General features: G+C 35.6%; 1 protein-coding gene across 2 annotated transcripts in view; it reads left to right on the forward strand.

Moving 5' to 3' along the window:
- PDGFC (platelet derived growth factor C) overlaps nucleotides 1–20,340 on the forward strand; it is a 101,672-nt gene that overhangs the window by 71,561 nt on the left and 9,771 nt on the right. For both annotated transcript variants that reach the window (XM_015860984.3, XM_085546398.1), the window contains exon 4: nucleotides 509–689. In XM_015860984.3, the coding sequence (XP_015716470.1) occupies nucleotides 509–689 (181 nt within the window). The remainder of the gene's footprint in view (nucleotides 1–508; nucleotides 690–20,340) is intronic.

Genomic DNA, 20,340 nt, shown 5'->3' on the forward strand with positions numbered 1-20,340 from the left:
TTGCTTAACAAGTGTCTCACTGGGATATGCATAAGCTTCAAATGTGCTTCCAAGTTTCCCTAAACCACCTTAGCCTTCCAGAGCTTACTCATCGTTGGTATTACAAGGGGGCAAGATTTCATTACCAAAAGCCTCTGAACTTTCACTGGCAACATGCAGTATGTTTCCAATAATATTACTGTGCCACACATAAGTAATTTCAGTTTTTTTGTATGACTTCTTTTTGCCTCATCCTGCATACTGTAATTGTTCCCCATAAAAGGAACAGACTAAACCATACTCGTGGCCTATTCGAAACGTTAACTCTGCTCTTATTTCTTTAACCTCACTGTATGATTTTATTATGTTTTTAAGCCAGTAGCATGTTGGAGACTTTTTTAAAAAGAGCTAATATTGGTAGTATACTTTTAGCATATAAAAATATAATTAAAATTCAGTTCATGGACTAAGATAGGATGTTTGTAGAAATTTATCAGTAAATAAACATGTAATTTTCTTTCTTTTTCAGGTATGACTTTGTAGAAGTTGAAGAACCTAGTGATGGCACTGTTTTGGGGCGCTGGTGTGGTTCCAGTAGCGTGCCAAGCAGACAAATCTCCAAAGGAAACCAGATCAGAATAAGATTTGTGTCTGATGAATATTTTCCTTCTCAACCTGGATTCTGCATCCATTATACACTTCTTGTGCCAGTAAGTAACATGTTTCAGGAACATTTCAGAAAAATAACATCTTTGAAGTGGTAGCTCAAAAGAATCTTTGCATAGTTTAGGGTTAATTACTGTTTATTTCTTAGTAATAATAATAGTGAATAATTTGTCTGCCAGAATTGTACGTTTTGCTCTTTAGCTGAGTGTTTTTGTGGTTGACCTTGGATTGCTTTGGACTGGGAAGTCGATGGCTCAGTTGTTTATATGGAAACTCAAACAAAATGTTTGCATTCCTATTACTGTGCTGAAAAAGCCACTTTTTCATCCTTTGAGATGGACAAATTCAGCATAAGAATCAGCTGTGTGACAAGAGCATTGTGTAGTCACAAGTGAAACTGAAGAAATCTATACTCTTCTTAGTCAGCTACTCCATACAGAGCTGGATGATTGTATCTAGTTCAAAAAAAAAAAAAAAAAAAAAGAAGTTCTTAATATTCTGAACTGTTTTATTATAGTGACAAAGCAAATTATGCGTGATTCCCCATTTTCACTGCATTTTTCCTGGAAAATGTACTTTAGACTTCTCTTAATGTTGTTTAATACTTGTAACTCACAGGTACTGAACACTAATTGTTATCTGAAGTATGGCTGCTTTCACCACCAACAGATTTCTATTACTTTTTTTCAACAAGTGAAAGATTTGTGCTAGCAAAACAATGTTTATAAGTTTTTAGGGATGAGATAATGTTCTGAAATTCAGGATTGAGTGGAACAGGAGTTGACTTGTTCTAGAAGAGATATTCCATATTTAAAGAGAGTAAGGAATATTTTTGTTGCAACCTTTATAATTCAGTTCGTGAATCTCCTCAGTCATCTTGTGGTTTGTGGTATTTGGTTAGTGTAAAACATCTGCAAGCTCAATAAAAAACTGATCAAAAGAATCCATGTTGTAAGCCCACTGTCATGCATTTCACTCGATGCGTCTGGCTTACTTCTTTTTCCATTTTTGCCTGTTGTACTCCTTCATAAAACTTCATTTATTGAGAACTGAAGAATAATTCTGTGCATCTTTTGATAACACCTCATCTCCTGTCTCATATGTTTAGTACACTGGTAGTGAAGTCATTTAAGTACAGTACTGTATATACACATGCTGTTTCCTGTTATATGCCTCTCAGTATTTGTAAATATTTGGGCCTAAGTAATATTTCTAAAATGATTAAGGGCAAGTCTGTTTGACTCTTTTGTAAGTTGGATGAATGAATGTTGACATCAAATAACATGTCAGTCAGTCTCCAAACCATCTCAGAATCTGTCCAGGTTTATACTTTTTATACACTTTATATATATATATATATATATATATATATATATATATATATAGGGCAGAAGGTAATGTGTACTTTCAGAAAATAGTAAAAGAAAATCCCTAAATAGATGTTGTGTGAGCTGATGTGAGATTTCATTGCAGTTGTTCCAGTATTACCTCCTACCTGCTACACGTTTATTTTACTTATGTTTGATCAAATTTTTTCTGGAATGGTTTAAACAAATGCACATAAAACTACCAGAATATACATGTAATTATATTCATGTGATGCTGGACTGGGAAAACCTTTAAATTATTAACAATTGCAAAAGTAATTGTTAATTTTCAGAATATTTTTTATCACTATCCATGCACATTTATTAAGTGGACAAAAACAGAAACTCCCTACCTTGTATTATGCCTTATTTTAGTCCTTCTTTTCCTCCATTAATGAAGTTTATACTTCTAAGAAGTATGCATACAAACTGTTACAGAAAACAAGCTACTTTATCTGTCACGTATGTAAGAGGAAAGAGCAGTCCCCATCATGTCACAGGAATGCAGAGCTAGCATGGTATAACAACTGTTCAAAGGTTTTGAGAATTACTTTCCAAATTTCTAATGGAGAGACTTTTTTTTTAAGAAAAACAAACATATTTTTATAAACTATGGAAAATGCAGTTTCACATTTCAGATTGCATAATAAACTGTATATACTGTAAATGCAATCCTTATCAATAAGCTGCAGGATTAGACCTGCTTCTGGTTTTCAAGCAATAAAAAACTGATGTCTCTCTCTTTCTTTCTCTCTTTATTCATTTGTGCATAACATAGTGCTATATGATCCTACACTGCAAGATAATTTAAAATGTACAGCTTCCCCCATTCACGTGAAAGATGTCAGCTACAGGAATGAGAGTGATTTTTAAATGATTCTTGCAAAAACAAACATCACTGTTTTGCTTAGTGATTCACTTTTATGAATTGGTTCTAAACAGTTATTTTTTGTGGTTTTTTGTGGTTTTTTTTTTTCATTTTCTAAGAAAAGGGGGATGGGGAGATGGCTGGTAGACTAGCAATGAGAGATTGTTTCGGGAGAAATGAAGCAAAACTGAAATAAAACAGTGCAAGCTTGTTTCTGTATTTGGAGGCCACACACAGAGAGAGGCACTGGACACATTTTCAGGTCTTTTAAAGAGCAAGAGAAATAGCTTTGTTTAAACCTCCTGTAATTTATTATATATATAATTTTTAACTTTGTATGTTATATTTCAGGCTAACTTTTCCTGTGATTAATAGGTAGAGGGAGAATGGCTATTGATCTCATTACCTTACATCTAGGATTTTGCCACTCAAAAGTACTACCAGCAGTTCCAATGGCATTCAGTCTCACATAGCTTTACAGAAACATTTAACACAGGATTACAAGGCACTGCTTGAAAGCTGTGGGTGTGCTGTATACAAGCAGAAAGTTTGCTGAAACACACAGTCTTTCTTGAGGATCCAGATAACTGCATTTTAATTATTTGATTTTCTTCCATTTTAAATTGTCTATCTTTAAAAGTTCTCTAATTTTAGTTTAACTTTTTTTTTTTAAACTATATTCTTTTGTTGCAAGTTATTTGTAACGCTGTAAAGTGCCAAGAAGTGTTGAAAAAGTTTATTTTTGCTAAGAAAGTTTAGCTTGTGTTATTTCGGAATTCTCGTGCTACTTTCAGCAAAGTTGTTATTCATAGGCCCTCTTTTAATGCTATACCCTGTCACTTAGTCAGTGCTTACTGATGGGTTGTTTTATTCACTAAGGGCTGTTTAGTGGTTGTTCTGCATTTTGACTGTTCAGCTATGTGTTTATTAAAAGTCATGTATTTAGCATCATTTTATAATCCAAAAGCACCTAGAAATATACTGTGGAAAACAACTCATATTTCATTTCTTTTCCCCTCCTTCTCACTTGCCCCCAGTTACTGGTCTAATCCATATAATAGCTATATGCAACTGAGGGGAAAACCTCATGAACTCCTACGATATGTTTTTGGGCTTCAGTCTTTCTAGCGACTTGTTTAGTTTAAATTATGTCAGTTACAAGTTTGGCATAGAACACTTGATGTAATAAAGCCCATTGTTACTTGGGGGAGCGGGTGAATGGGATACTTGATGCCTGAGGTGCCATTAAGGAATGCATGACTGATTGCCAAAGTAGTTATTAATTATTCAGGGCACTCAAAACAAAGCAGCTCCAGTTAAGTCGAAGCTGGGGGGTGACTATATTCCCCTTCTTTTTTGGCATATGGCAGCATGTCATTTGTCATGGAATATCATGCCAAAAATCTTTGCTAAGAGCAGACTTAACCCTCTTTTCTGCAAATGAAGATGAATAGCAAAATCTAAAAGGAGTCTTAAAAGACAGATCTGGTTTAAAAGTAATTTGGGAGGTATTTTGTGATTTTGGTGCAGTACCTGTGTGGCTACCTGGGTTTCAATCCAAAAGAGATTATGATCTTTGGATGGAGAGATGATGCCAGTAATACTCTTGCTGGTAACTGTAAGGAACTGTTAATTTGCTGTTAACTTCGGGAACAAGGACTGATATTTCTCAAGTAATCTGTTTCAGACCATCTAATAATTGTTACTTTATTTCATCTGAATTGGCTAATTTTTTTTTATTTTTTAGGGCTGAGTATGTTAGTTTTGTTTGTGGACTCTTAAAATTGAGAATGTTTAATGAGAAAATGCTGATAAAATGTAAATAGTTGTAGAAAAATGTATACTAATGAGAGAAAGGAGAGCTCTTACCTGGCTTTCCCTTTCATCCATTTTAAAGATGTCAGCTGTGTATGTGTTACATCAGGACCAAAGACCAAGGGGCCTAATTTTGGCTGCAATAACTGAAAACCTATGCAGAATCATAACAAATGATATTGTTGATCTCCTAAACAAAGGTGAAGGAAGATGGTATCTCAAGAAGTAATCAAAAGTATTTGGAAAAGAAACAGTATGATTTTAAGGTTTTTTGAGCCAGAGCAAAAGTTGTATGAAATAGCAGGAAAGTATATAGGTGTTAGGTAGTGCTTTGGATGGCTACATGAAAAGAAAGAGGACTGTGAAAATCCTTTATATATTCAGAAAGACTCTTAAGCATAAACTCTGTGTTCAGAGTTTCTGCTATGTATGGTGAATCCTAAGCTCAAATAAATAAACAGACTCCTAAAGATACTCAAGCATGTAAATCCCATGATTCAGTTTTTGTCTGTGGCAAAGAATGATGTGTGGCAAGTCAGAGAGGTTTTTGGACTAAGTTTTCCCATGGGGATTTCATTTTGCATTAAATCTAAGCTGAGGACTGAAGAGAAATTCCTCTTAATTTTTTCTACATAGAATATGAAAGATTACCCACAAATCCTTAGATAGGTGGGACATGCTTCAGGGTTAGTTCTTAAAAATCAAAAAACTACACAGTGTACAAAAAAGAGAATGACTGTTATCCATGGAACTATGATGAAAGGCAAATGATTTTTTATCAGTCAACAGTAATAGAAACAAGCATTTAATGCATTATGTATGCAGGGATGTGAATTTGAAAATGTGCTATTTGGCAGAGTTAAGTGTAAGGATAAGTTCCTACACCTTTCACCATTTCTTAACTGTTGGGATGTCTTAAACCAAAGGTTCTCTATCCCAGAAATCTGTTACCAGTGGTGGTCATAAAATGGATGATTAGGGAGCACTAGGAAGAAGGCAAGCAGATGTGAGGGATGGAGCACCTCCCCTGTGGAGTCAGGCTGAGGAGCCTGAGCTTGTTTTCAGCCTGGAGAAGAGAAGGCTTCGAGATGGCCTAATTGCAGCCTTTCAGTACCTAAAGAAAGCCTATAAACAGGAGAGGAGTCAACTCTTTACAAGGGTAGGTAACAGCAGGACAATGGGTAATGGTTATAGGTTGAAGGAGGGAGTATTTAGGATAGATATCAGGGGGAAGTTCTTCACTATGAGTGCTGGCTCAAATACTGAGATGTTTTGGCTGACATGCTTGCTAGTGGTGTGTACTCTGCTAAGTTTTGTTAACACAGTTCTGGTTAGGGAAAGATGAAAACAGGAATGAAAGGAAAAATTTGAGGACAGAATAAAGAAGAGTTACTTGGTGCAGTCTCTCTGTCCACTTTTTTTTACATATGTTCCAGATCTGAAAGGGCCCTTAGGAGCAGCAGAATCACAAGAAAAAGAATGAAATACTGGAGTAGCTTCTGTAGATAACTGACAACACAGCTTAACACCATAGACTGGTGGAAGCAGCTTTTTAAATTTAGGAGAAAAAAGTCTTGGCAGAGTAATAACACTGTGTAGTAGCTTCAGGGTAAGAGTTTGCTTGAGGAAAGATTTATGTAGGGTATTGGTGGTAGTGTTAAGAGAAATCCTTTTGTTTCTAAAGAGGGATAGATAATAAGCACTATGGGAATACCAAAATTTGCACCTGTCTTGTCTTTACAGTACCTGGCCTCTGGTGTTACAGATGGGGATTATGAGCTGTCATTTGTTAGCTTCTCATAAGAGCTCAAAACTGTTTTAATGATGATGATGAAAGGTTTGGCTGAATAAGCCAGGATTTTTGTTGAAATGGTTCTGGTTTTGTTTTCATGGGAAAATCTACATAATGACAAAGCAGATAAATCTGGCCTTTCAATTATCTCTGACTAGGATGGTGGAGAAAGAATTAACAGAGTTCCTTCTGTGCTGACTACTGGTAGCCAGTACACATTAATTGCTTAAAAAAATGAAGACAAATAAAAACCTTGTGCATGAGAAAGGGAACAGTTTCTGCTTGGCAAGACAGCTCCAGAAGCTCAGGCTGCTTGAGTATTCATTTCATTCTGTTTTTGAACTGGGCAATAAATTGTAGGAAAAAAATTGCTAAAAATCTCTTTTTATGAGAAGAACTAAACTACTGGGTTTCAAATTGAAGGGAACAATTTAGTGCATGAAAGACCTGGCTTAAAGGCACATGAAAAGTGAATGTGTGAAAGCAGGTGGTGCAGCCTTTAGGAGAAGTGTTGCACATAACCCTAAAGACATTGTGAAATTGTTACTTTCTAATAACCCTTCTCTTTCTTCTGCCTAAGTATTCCTCCATAATACTCCTCCCTGACATCTTGTACAATGGTTCTCAAATTATCTGATAGATAGTGAGAGGAATTTCTGTGTACTGCTGTACACACTTAAATCACCTTTATGCTTTACTGTCTAGTGTGTAGCCCTGATATCTTTTGGTAGCTCTTAGCTTAAAAGTTTCTTGGGAGATCTGTTCAAACCGTTCTTCAAATAGCGTGACAAATACCCTTTTAACAATGTGATCATCTTCTAACAAGACAGATCCTACCCTAAAGAGGTTCTTGCAGAAGTTGTTATACTCATGATTTGGTGAATAGTTGACATAGTAAAAACAGTTCCCTAGAATTGAATTTGCAAATGTATTGTTTCAGTAGGTTTATTTCAAATATTTTTGTGTCAAAAGTAATTGTCTAAATCTCACAATGGGACGTTACCATTACATTGGTTCTTTACTGAAAAGATTGTTTATGCTATTATACCTATGTGAATGTAAATCAAAAACTCTGAAGTTGTTTCATGCTAATTCTGTGCAACCTGAACTTCTTGAACTTTCTGCTAGCTGTCAAAACCAAGATGATTAGGTAGGTGAGGAGAGTAAGACATCTGAGAGTTTCATTCAGACATCATCTTTACATCTTTGGAAGACAGGAACAAAGGAACAAATGCCACAGCATTTTTAACATGCTAACTGTAAGGGCAGTTAGCCTCATAAATGTAGGCTTTTAATATACAAGCTGTTAATAGGGTTGCTCTTGCTTAGCTTTTAAAAATCACTCTAATCTTCTGCACTCTTCTGATTTGCATGTGCGTATTTGTATTTCGGCTTTTTAGTGTGAAGTATACCAGGCAATCAAAAGTTAATAATAAAATACTTACCATTCATGAGTCATCTGCATAATGCCTTTTTGGCTTGGAATTCATGTATTTTAGTCAAAGAAAATTCTGTCGTTGCTCTCTTCCTGTTTGCACTCTGTCAATATATGTCCCTTTAAATACTGTATTTACTTTTAAAATTTGCTTTTCTGATTAAAATAATTACGGGCAGCTTTCATGTGGGGAAAACCCCAACACCCTATAGCAATTCAAAATAGCAGTACATCTCTTGATACAACATATGGGTAGAATTAGGATTCATAAAAATACTTTTACACCAACACTCAGCTGGTATGAAACATTTCACAGAGAACTAGACATATGGTGAAATCCATCATACAAAGACAAATGAAAAAGTGTCAGATGGCTATTCAATTATGTTTCATTAAGAACAAAAAGTTGAATTACTTCTAAAGCTAAATTTTTAGATAGATGAAAGATGGCACATTGTTTGGAAGTAACTTATTGCTTTGCTAACAAAGCACATCAAAAAGTAGGAGAGCTTAAGGGGCAAAGAAACACATCTATGATGTGATAGAGAGGACCAGGTATGCCTGATAGGTTACAGATGTGGGATATGGGTGAACTTGAGCTCACAGCCCACTGTATGGAGTCAGAGAAATCTTTAGTCAACCCTCTGCTCTGCTGCAGTAAATCAAACTGGGTGTGTACTGCAAAGCGGCATTCTAATCCCACTTAATTTAAAATCATAAGAATACCTTTGAAGCAATGTCACGAGGGAATAGCAAAGTAAATTCAGCAGTTACTTTTGTAAGCTACTTATCCATATCACTGTGTAGGTAAGGATTTATTTATATGTTTGTTTAGAATTTAGGTCAAACAGAAGAGGAGGAAGTAAACCATAGTGGTTGTGTGTAACATTGTTAGTAAATAGTGACTTTTTTTTCATATTTTCGTTTAGGTGATCAGTGCACTTGAAGAGTCCTTTGTGATTATTTTCTGAGATTGCGGTTGTTGAACATACAAAAAGGCCAGTGGATAATTTATAGTTAGAAGCTGGTCTAAATTTCATGGTTAATGCTTGGAGGAGTGGCAAAATGGTAAAGTGATACCACAGAAATCTGAAACCAGAGGCAACTCACTTTAACAACATGGTTCTAAGAAAAACAATGACTTTCTATTCTTCAGTTTTCTTTAAATCCAATTTCCTAGTGATATAAGAGTATGTTTTCTTTTGAAGGACTCCACACTGTTGCTCCTTTGATCAAACACTTACAAAAAGCACTGCCCTAGTCGATCAACTAGAGAACTCACAAAGTTCAAGAACAAGTCTATCAAGTACATGCACAACAAGTGAACTTTTCATCATGGGTATTCTATATCCTCCTTTGAGTTTCTTGCAGACTTTAGTCGAGATAGAACATGGTACATAATGGGCCATTCCTTCCTTGCAGTAGGAATGTAGCTTGTACTGATATTTTGTAGCTTTCACTGATATTTTCTGCTGCAGGAAAGGATATCAGCTTTTTTTCTGGGAGCATTGCTTGCTGCTGAGGTGGGAAGTGAAAGCTGTAGTCAAGTTACCTGAGGGGTGACAATGAAGTATAGATTACCAGCACAAATGTAAATTTGTTGGGAATTGTGTTAAAGTTAGCACTGAAACTGCTGTACTAAGATCACAATCAGTATTTATCTCTAAAAATCCTATTGGATCAATTTTCTATAGGAGAGTACTTTATAGTAGGGAATAATAATAATAAAAGAGTCAGTATGTATTTTAGGTTCTTACTAAAAATCTTTGTTTTCCTCAGAAATCTTTTACAATGCAAAATAGCTGCTAAGATAGTTCACATTGATATTGTTTGAGCAGACGATACAACTTTCAACAGCAAAATGTGCTCTTAAAATAGAACTTAATTTTACAGAGGGAATTTTTTATCTATATGAATTCAGTCAAACTATGTTGTTTATGCTGATGTATTTTAAATGATAATTCTTCCAGCCCATTCCCCAAATGGCTTATGCTGACATGTTCATTTATTAATTATAATTCATGCTAATCCTCACTTTTGTTTAGTGGGACTCTGCATATAAAAATGCAAAGCAGTTTCAAATTAAGTAGTATATAATTGAAGAAAGCAAAGAGCATTCTAATAATGTCACCTTGGCAATTAGGTTCCTTACCTTTATAACTCCTTATAAAAAGAGATGGGATTTAATAAAAAATAGCTAATTGACTCTTTCTTCAGCTGTCATTGCAGTCAATTTAGTTGACTTATTGGCATTGCTTCTTAAGGATGGTTTCTGCAGTACCTCTTACAAGAAAGTAATGCCTCCTATTTTGTTATGTTGGCCCACAGTGTCAGAGACAGATGTTGGTGGTATGTCCATAGAGGCTGAACCTTCCTGCCAGTATTCCATTACATGTTGGTGCTGTGTTATGGCAGCAGAGGGGCAGTCTGACAATGGTGTCTGACATGGAAGTGTACATGAGGCAGTGGGTGTATCACTGAATTCATCCATGAGGAAAAAATGGCACTCACTGACATTCATCAATGCTTTCTGAACATTTATGGAGACCAAGAAGTGAATCTGAGCATAGTGAGGAAGTGGCGGTCCCTTTCAGTTGAGGCAACAGCAACAGTTGGCTGTTTTTTACAAGTACAGTATGCGAGCTATTGTTCATGGCTGATGAAAATACATAGCCCGTGGTGGTGCCTGTGTTGAAAAACAGTATAAGAAAATAGCTGAGAATTTGTGCTGTGAAATAGTAGTGTTGTGTTCTTTGTATCTGTTCTAGTTTACATGTAAATAAATAGAGGCATTACTTTTGGAACAATTGAATCAATACCAATTGCTATTGCAAGCTTTCAGAACTGGTTTCTGTTATCTGTACAAACAAGTTGTCTAATGGAGTTCACTGTGCAGGTCATGGGGAAGAAATCCCACCTGCAGTAGCCTCACAAATATCTTCAGTGAGTCTTCCTAATTTCCTTGCAAAATGTCTCGTTTCTCCTCTTCTGCAGCATATTGTAGCAACTGTGATAAGTGCCCAGAGCAATTGTGATATGCACTGAGATGTATACTGAGTGATAAGTGCTTCTTTCTTAAATAATATATTTTACTATCACTTTATTTATCTTCTTTGTCTTATTCATGAAACTGTTTTGTGAAGTATTCGAATGACATATGTAGATTAGAAGTTTGGTCTCCTTTGCAGTCTTTGGAGCTCACTTTCTTTCTGGAGATCATTTGACCACAGCTGTGGACAGTGACAGTGCTATAACCAACCCTGACAGGCTTCTATGAAAGTTACTTGATTTACTAGTAGTCTTCAGAAGAATCAGACCTTGCCATAAAACACTGTGGATTTGTTCATACTGTGGGCTTATTATTTGGCAGTTTTCTTTTCCTTCTTTGTTTATACTTATAAAGGAAAGGGATGAGAAAGAATTGTGTGTGCAAAGGAGGAGTATATTAATGCATTGTACTAAAAATAGTTAGACTATTTGTTGTCATGACTATTATTTTCTAAATAATATCAAGATGCAAACTGAGGCAGTTGCATGTAGTGTCTTAAAATGCTACCTATTCTTATTTGATAGATTTGTTCATGCTGTAAGCAACACAGAATTTTATGGGAGACTACTTGAAATAGAATGAATGCTCTGCTTTCAAACCGTCTTTGAAGGCTGCGTTTTCAGTAGCAGCCATAGAGACTGAAAAAGTGGGGCATGGTAGAAAGGTGTCCACTTCTATTTTATGGCTGATGGTAAAAACATCTTGTTAAGTGGGTTGTACTGCATGCTATTTCGGTGCTTCAACATAATTGTAAATGATACTGCCAAGGGAACTTCTGCTGCTCCTGAATGAGCAGCCTTTGTCAAAAACCTGTTCCTCTGAAGTCCTGGTTGTAACATCTGACTGCCTAGTTTTTTTCAAGAGAAAGTAACTAAACTAAACTCCAAAATAGGAAGTAGTTTTATTAATTTCCATATTCTTGTGTGAATAAGGGCTTCTGGACTAACCTGCAAAGAAAACTTTATATTTTCTGGATATTCTACATTTATGTATACAGTCATTCCGTTAGTATGTCTTATTACAATAATAATATAATAAATCTTAAGGGTTAGATAGGGTTAACATACAAATGGAGAAACAGTTGCTGAGGGGAAAAAGTGTATTAGAGCTTAGTTGGTGAAGAGTTTATGTTATACCAAGTCAACACAGCAAAATGATTTAATATTCATTTCCAGAATTCAGCATAATCTTACATGTTTTCTAGAAGCTGTGAGGTAGCCAGATAACTTCTGTGTAATTCAAATGCAAAAGTACAGAGTTAAAAAGGAATTTGCTAGGATATTTCTGAGCCATTGTCCCACTGCAAGGCAGGATTAAATAGGGTTTATTCTTGCCAGATAATTGTGCTGTTCCTGAAGTTCAGGGACAAAGATTTCACAGACCTTAATCATCTGTTGCACTGCTTAACATAGTATGCATTTTTTTTCCTTGTGATTGATGGACTGGGGAACAGCTGATCATCTGATGCTCTATTACATGCTATTGCATCTCCTGTCAGTCTAGGCTAAAAAAACCTATTGCTCAGTCTTATCATAGTTTGCATTTTCTTTCTCTTCTTGCTTTTTTCTTGGAGAGTTCTCTGCCTATATCTTAAAAGTTCTGGAGATAAGAACTAAGCACTTCACCTGATATCTTTCTAGCAGCTCAGTAGCCTAGCAGTATGGTCTGAGTACATCCACCTGAGATTTGCCTTTTTTCAGAACAGGATGACATTGCTTCCCATTCAGTTTTTCGTCTCCTGTATCTCTACTGGAGTGCTTATGATTTTGAACTATTTTTAACTCTTTAATTTTACATGCAAGTAGATTTGGAATATGTGTTTCCTAAATTTCTTACAGTACGCATAATTTTCCCACTCATTTTGCCTTTTAATTCTTGTATAATCTCATATACTATCCTATTGTGCATTATTTATCATATATATATATCATTTATCATATATATATATCTTTGAAAGTATATTGAGGTCACATGAGATGGGAATTAAGAGATAAAGACAACAGAAAATGCAAAGGTGAGAGAAATCCAGCTGGACATTAAGAGCATATTAGAACATCATGGCTAACACTACAGGACAGCAGAAGCTAGCACACATAACAGAAGTCTGGCTTTTTCAGTCAGGGTGAGAATCTATTTGTGGGCAATGCAGTCATAACTTTTGCCTGTGGATGGGTGGTTACTAGCTTATGATGTGTATATTATATACAAAGCAAATGTATAGAAATAACTTCTTCACAAATCTTAATGTAGAAAAGCTCTAGCGTGTTTGATGATGCTAAGGAATGGGTACACGAGGACAGAGCTGAGGTTTTTTCTCTCAGAGTGATGTTTTATTCAAAGACTTTTTACCCTTGAGGCAGGACAAGCTATAATTTGCAATATCTGCTGCACAGGAACGTGGGGCGTGCTCCTTTTGTTGTGATATGAAATGAACAGAAACCTGTTGTGGATTGCAATTCAGCATGTATTCCAAAGGAGCACCTTAAAATGGCATATGCTGTAGAAGACATTTTCATTGCCCTTGCCAAATATACTTTCCAGTTGTGATAAACAGTCATTCCTAGTGTTTAATGTTTGATGAACTTACCTATGAACTTAGTGGGAAAAGTAAACATTTTTGTAACAGCTATCCATTTCCAATATCTAGAGGGAACTTAGAGCACTTAATTACCCGACTCCAAACATTGTCTGTTTTTCTATTATTTTTTAAAGTATTTAAATGTTACTGATGCAAGCATGTTTCCTGAATGAATTTTGTGTGTGTATGTAAATAAGGTCACTAATAATTATGGTAACCCAGTTTACAGTAAGATTTGAGCTAATATTCCTTATGCTATGTCTAAATGTACACTGAAGTCTTGTAATTGTTCTTTTGCACTGACTCGTTTATAGACTGAGGCTCTTACATTACTGCTTGTCCAGCAATTATGCTCCTCCTTTTAGATGATAAATTCACATTTTAAGCATAATTTGGATTGTTCTCTTGCAAATCTTCTCTTAACTGAAGTGTTAGCTTTTCCACATTTCGGTCTACAGCAGATACAATAAAATTCAGCTAAATATTGAAGCCAAGGCTCTGTGTGCACTGCATTTGACTTTCAGTCTGAACTATGAAAAAAGAATTTACTCATAATGAGATCCTAGTACTCATAAGAATCTCTCAGTATTTGATATGTAATATCATTTACAAGACTTCTCTTGTAGGAAGGAATTGCAAGTCTAAGATGGCATTCATCAAAATAGAACATTCCAGAAAATAATATGTAATGAACAAAAATATACCGAGTGTTTATTGTTACGGTTATTATAAGGATTTATTATAATGGTACCAGTGGTTTACAAAGGGTTTATTTATTCAAGAGTTTAAAAACTCTTCTTATCTGGCTCTCTACTCTTGCGTGTACTCAAGTATCTTTGTATGGCTATGAAATAATATTCTTCTGTGAAGTGTTATTGCTCTTATAAAGAGTCATAAAAAAGCTGTCTTAATCACTACTTGGACACAAAAGAAAAGCCAGTTATCACTCAAGCTTCTATTTGAAATATAAAAGGTGATAGTAGATTAAAGCCACAAAGCAACAAAATAGTTTTGGAAAGGTCTCTGGAGAGTTCTACTTGAGATCCTCAGTGAAACATAATGAGAAGACAGTGAATTTGTTGGAAAACACAACAAGCAATCAGTAGAATTCTACACTGGAGATGCATATGGGACTACTACTGATGGATTTTGAAACAGTGAAAGATGACAGCTATGAAACGACAAATTTTAAAATGTTCTATGAATATAAAGAAATTGTTATTAGATTTAGAGACTTATCCCCATCCTGCAAGCAGCAGGTGTGTTGCGGGTCTTTCTCCAAACAAAGATTTTGTGGGGCTGTGGTTAGAGTACTTCAATAAATTCCTGTGGGACTTTGTTTTGCTTATACACAATCTATTTTCAGTTGTTTTCTGCAGGTATTTTGTACTTATAGCCTATTCACCTCTTCATGTTCCCTAGAGGATATTATAATCAGGTTATGACCATGTATTTACAGCTTAAAAAATGAATGTATACAGTGTGTATCTCAAAATCTTGTAGTACTAAAGGACATTGCTGGCAGGTGGACAGCTGGACTAGATACTCTTGGAGATCTTTTCCAACCTTGGTGATTCTGTGATTCTATGGAGTCCATTCATTTTTAATATGACAGAAACATAAATCACACTTAATCAGGATCTGGAAGGAGCTGTGCATGACTTCAGTATACCAATACTTCAGGGCACAGCCTATCACAGAGATACAGGAATGACTACCCAGTCCTGTGATGCCAGACACTGTGGCTTCTCCCACATCCAGCATTATTACTCTTTATAATGTGGATAGATATATTTGTATTGCCCATTGTCTGAATTAGACCCAGGTTGGTTTGTTTTTATTTATTATTGTGTTTTCAAATAATAAAAGAACAAAAATGATCAACTAGATTTTAGCTCTTAAGTTTTAGTCCTATTTGCACTTACAGAGTTAAGTGTGTATCTAGTTCATTTTAAATGTGCTGCACGTTTGGCTTGAGAGTGTTAAAACACAAGCCTCTTGGAAGTTCAGAAATGAAAATATTACCTAGTAGTTACTAGGGTACAGAAGGTAGATTTGTGTTTTCTTTTGGCACTTACATGGAGTGCGGAGAGCTTACTACGCATTTCATTTAAAGTCTTATTTAGAAGAGAGATTTATAAACAAGAAGGTAGTGCTCATTATAGATTATGGTTTTGGATGAAGTTATGGTTTAGGTATTATTAGATATTCCACAAACATACTTCATAGGAATCTAAACCAAAGATTGTTTTCATAAAATTAGTCTCAGTACCTAAAATAATTTGAAAACAGCAACAAAAAGAATGTTTTTAATGGATGGACTGCAATTGAAAACTGTCTTATTGATTTTACTTTGGAACTTCCTTTGCCACAGAAGTATTTTTCATAACTTGTCTATATTGTCAGGCCCAGTTCATGGCAGTTCTAAATGTTTGCTTTCAAATGAAGCATAGTGTATGGAAGACCTTATTGTCAGTACAGTACTGTGAGCATTAGTTTTCTTTTCACCACCTTCTAATTTTCTAAATGAATACTATGGATTATTGCTGACAAATAGGATCACGAGAAAAAGCAAAATGTATTTTCATACATATATAAACATGCAAATGTATATATGTCATTATAGGTCACTAACTTTTTGGAGTTTATTTGAAAATGGCTCCAGAAATTATTGCTTTAAATGTCATCATCTGAGAATTCATCAAGCTGTTCTAGGTGGGTGTCAGTTCTGGCTTCAGATGAGTAATTCTCACCAGTATATTTCAACAGGTGTGACGGTGCACAGGCTTCAGGCAAAAGACTGTGATTTGCAGGAAGAAATCTGATGATTAGTGACATCCTGTGCAATTTTCTTGCTGCCAATTTCCTTGAGAGCATCTCCCAGTTGTTTCCAGTACAATTAGAATTCTGTGAACTGCACGGAAACTCTAGTTGGGGGAATATTTAGAATATTTCTGGATATATTTGTCTCAACACTGTAAGATAGCCTGAGGAAATGTTAGGCTGCTCCCAACACTACTCTTACGTGTCATTAATCCCTTATTAATATCTGTGACAGGCAAAGACAGAAAGGAAGCAATGCATTCACATTCCCTTGTGACCTTTCTCCCGTTGGGGAAATTATGCACAATTATGGGAAGGGTCTCTAAAAATTAAAAGATTTAGAGTTTAGAAAACTGTCTCTTGGCTTCAAGATATGTTACTGCAAGGACATGGATACTAAGCAATAAGGTCACTGGTGAGACAAAAGGAAAGCCCTGGATGCGTATGAAGGGAGACTTAGATAAGAAAAATCAGGGAGTAGGCAAAAAGCAGAGAGCTGGAGGCTCCATGAAAAATAGTCACTTGACTGGCAGAAGTTGCATCCCAGCAGCAAGGATAGCTGGAAAACGTGCATGATTTTACTTCAGTGCCACTGAAGCCTATTATATCATCCTTGCTGCTGTGATAGGAACTTCAGCAACAGAAGCAAGTTTCTGCAGTAGATGGGAACAGTGCTGGCCTTCCTGGCTTACATCTCTGTCACTTGCAAGGAAATGTGCTTGCCTTATTCCAAAGCCTTATGGCTTTGGCAGCCTAAATGTGTTATCTGTCTTTGCTCCTTCTTTTCCATTTCATTGCCAGAGGCAGGAGAAACAGATCCTAAAATCTAGTTTATCTGCCTTGGTGGTTGCCCATAGAGGAACTTTGCTTCCTTCTAACATATCTCTCTCTTGAAGAGGACTACCATTTTATGTAGCAGTGGCACAGGCTTGTTCCCATATACAGCACAGAGAGTGTGAGTCATTGGAGGTTACAGGCTTTCACAGATGGATTAGCATTTTATACTACATACATGTGCATAAGTAAATTGGTGCTTGTAGGTAGCTAATGATTTGTTGAGGCTTTTAAGAGTCATTATTGCATCTGTTTGTGGGATAAAAGAAAAAGCTATTGTTATGCCAAGAAGCTTCTATGTCCTCAGGGTAAACTCTGAGCTGCATATCTACTCTTCCTCCTAGTTTCTAATGAGGCTAATAGGAGGGCTACCTGAAGGTACAAAATAAGCTTTCTTCATTGTGTTACAATAATGTACATGTGCTTTTAATTTCAACAGCATACTTCTAAATCTGCTATTTAATAATAATAGTAGTAAAGCTATATGAATATCTAATTAGAAAAAATCTTTCAAATTGCTTTCAATTTCTGATCTTTATTGATTCGTGGAGGAGGGGAGTCCCCTTTGATTGATTGATTGATTTGTGGTTGCATAAGTGTCCTCTTGCCCAATGAAACCACACTGATATTTAATAGTTTCTCCAAACTGTGCCAGCTGATGAATGAGTTTTCACTCAAAAACATCTTGGCAATGGTTTCTTCAAGACATTTGTAAATGTGCTGTCACGCCAGGTATTTGACTCACTGGTTTTTGTTGTTCCAGTCTTAACTCAGCGATTGTATTATTAATTGTGGAATTCATCACTGTTGGCAGCAGCACACTAGGAATATTACATCTTTCTTCTCCTTTAACTGGGAGGGGGTAGTGTCAGTACCTTGATAGTTGGTACCTAAGAGGCAGGAGCAAAAGAAAAGCTTTGCTTAGATTACAGATGTGCTTAGGAGTTTATCTTGTGTAGTTGGTAGGGAAATGCTGTTTTGTTCTGAGTAGTTGATCTTTGGTTTAGGTTCTGTGCAAGAGAACAACAGATGGAAAGCATCAGAAGACAAAATACTGTCTCATATTCAAAGTTTTACTCTTCATACTTATGTATTCTTCATTAATAAACATTAATCTATTGTTTATTGTATTCATTCTCTCCTAGAGCTTATGACATCAAGGAGTTGACATTATGCTTATTTTACACATTTGACATTTCCTGGTATGAAGTTCCTGGTGCCAGAGTGAATCTGAGAATGTTTTTCTTATTGGCCACTCTACTTTTGGTTGGGATGGTTTGGCTGTTGGAGGTCTATGCTGTGAACAAACATGGGTTTAAAGAAGAATGGAGAGGAGCAATTTCTCTTTTAGAAAGGTTAGCTCTTGTTTATGATGCAGCTGCATAAACAGTCACACTGACAAAACAAGGAGATGCTTCTGCCAGAAGTTTTACACCAGGAAGCTGTGGCCTAAGTTAAATTCTCAGGATCATAGCGGAAGTGTGTGTCAGAGCAAGAAATGACATCTTCAAGTTAGACTACGCACTACATTGTCCTTAGGTGTTATCTTAAAATAGGTAATTTCATATTCATGTGTTGTAGTTTTTATTCAGATTTACTGCTTCACCAATGGGCACTTTCATTGTCCCATGTATGTGTCATACCCTTTTCCCTTTGAGAAAGAGGCTAGGTGGGGCAGCTTTGATTATTCCAGCTGGGCACCACTACTGTTCTGAGAACACTAACATGTATTTTACTTCCTAGATTTCTTCTTGAGTACTATTGTTATGTGTAACCTTCAGGGCTGGATAAGTCTGTGAAGCTTTTGTATTATTTTCTTCTTTTTTTCCAAGCTCATAAGTAAAACTGTAGCCTAAATTTGATCTATTTGCCTGTCTTTAATGCTCGTAAACACCTCTGAGAATTTCTAGAAGGTATTTGTTTTGACAGAGTCAAGTACAAACACAGAAATATGGTATAAAAAGACCTCCTGAAACTTCTGTTTGATCCAACACTTGTCATTCTTGGCTGTTCTTCAGGGCAGCAGAAATTCTTTTTTCTGCTCTGGTTTTCATCCTGAATCAGTTTTAGTAACACTAAAGGTAGAACTATTTAGTTCTATCTTGTTTTTAAGCATCTTTATTCTTATTAAATTGAAGTTGTTCCCTGGACACAAGATTAAAAGCCATAGATAGAGTGTAGAGTAGAAGAGTCACACTGACATATGGAATTTGTTGAGGTAATTTTAATATCTGTCTTAATGGAAATTATACATCCTTGTGCATAAAAAGGCTCAAGCCTAAAACATCGGTATTAACCGAGGATGCATGGAACAGAGGAAAAGTTTGGGAAATCTGAATAAAATTTATATTTTATTATATTTATATTGATAAAATTCCAACAGATTATTTTAGTCAGAGGAAGGGGTACCAGTTTCCTGCTCTTCTCCATCCAAAAGGTATAACTTACAAATTAAGTAACACTTATTAACGAGGAAGAGTAATGTAGAGTATAATTTTAATTGACATTTTTGTTTACGTTTATTGATTTGAGATTTCATAGAAATTATTATAAATATGAATTACAACATGTAGCTTTATGATATTGATTATCTATAATCTTTGATGTAAGTTAACTATGCAATTTAAATTGACTAAGAGATTATTGGAAAATACATATTTAATCTTGATTTTAACTACTTTATTCAAAAAGTTGTGTAATTTAGCTGTTTTGGTTACTTTTCTTCAGGTTTGGTTTGCTATGAGAGTGATGAGAAAGTGATGACAACTTTAATTGTGCTACTGTTGAGCACAATGATTCACTGTTTCTTCATAACATTATATTTGGATTCAGTAGGCAAATACCTACTGAATCCAAAACAGCACTAATCAATGAATTCCAATGTATGTATTGCTAAGTGTGCATGTTCAAGGTTGTGAAATGTGAAAGTAGTTTCTAGACAAACAGATTTTTATCTGGAGTCCATCTATTTTACCTGGAAACTAAAGATCTCAATAGAAGCGGAAAACTGAAGTACTTTCTTCTGTTAGAAACAAGCAGAATCTGGCATTACTTCCACCATTTGAGGCTTAGTTTATTTTTTCCCTTAGCAAACTCCTCCACCTTCAAACCAGGAAAGTTAACAAATACATCAT

Source organism: Coturnix japonica, chromosome 4 (genome assembly GCF_054131305.1).
Source record: "Coturnix japonica strain WE chromosome 4, WE-NBRP24, whole genome shotgun sequence".
Classification (NCBI taxonomy): Eukaryota; Metazoa; Chordata; class Aves; order Galliformes; family Phasianidae; genus Coturnix; species Coturnix japonica.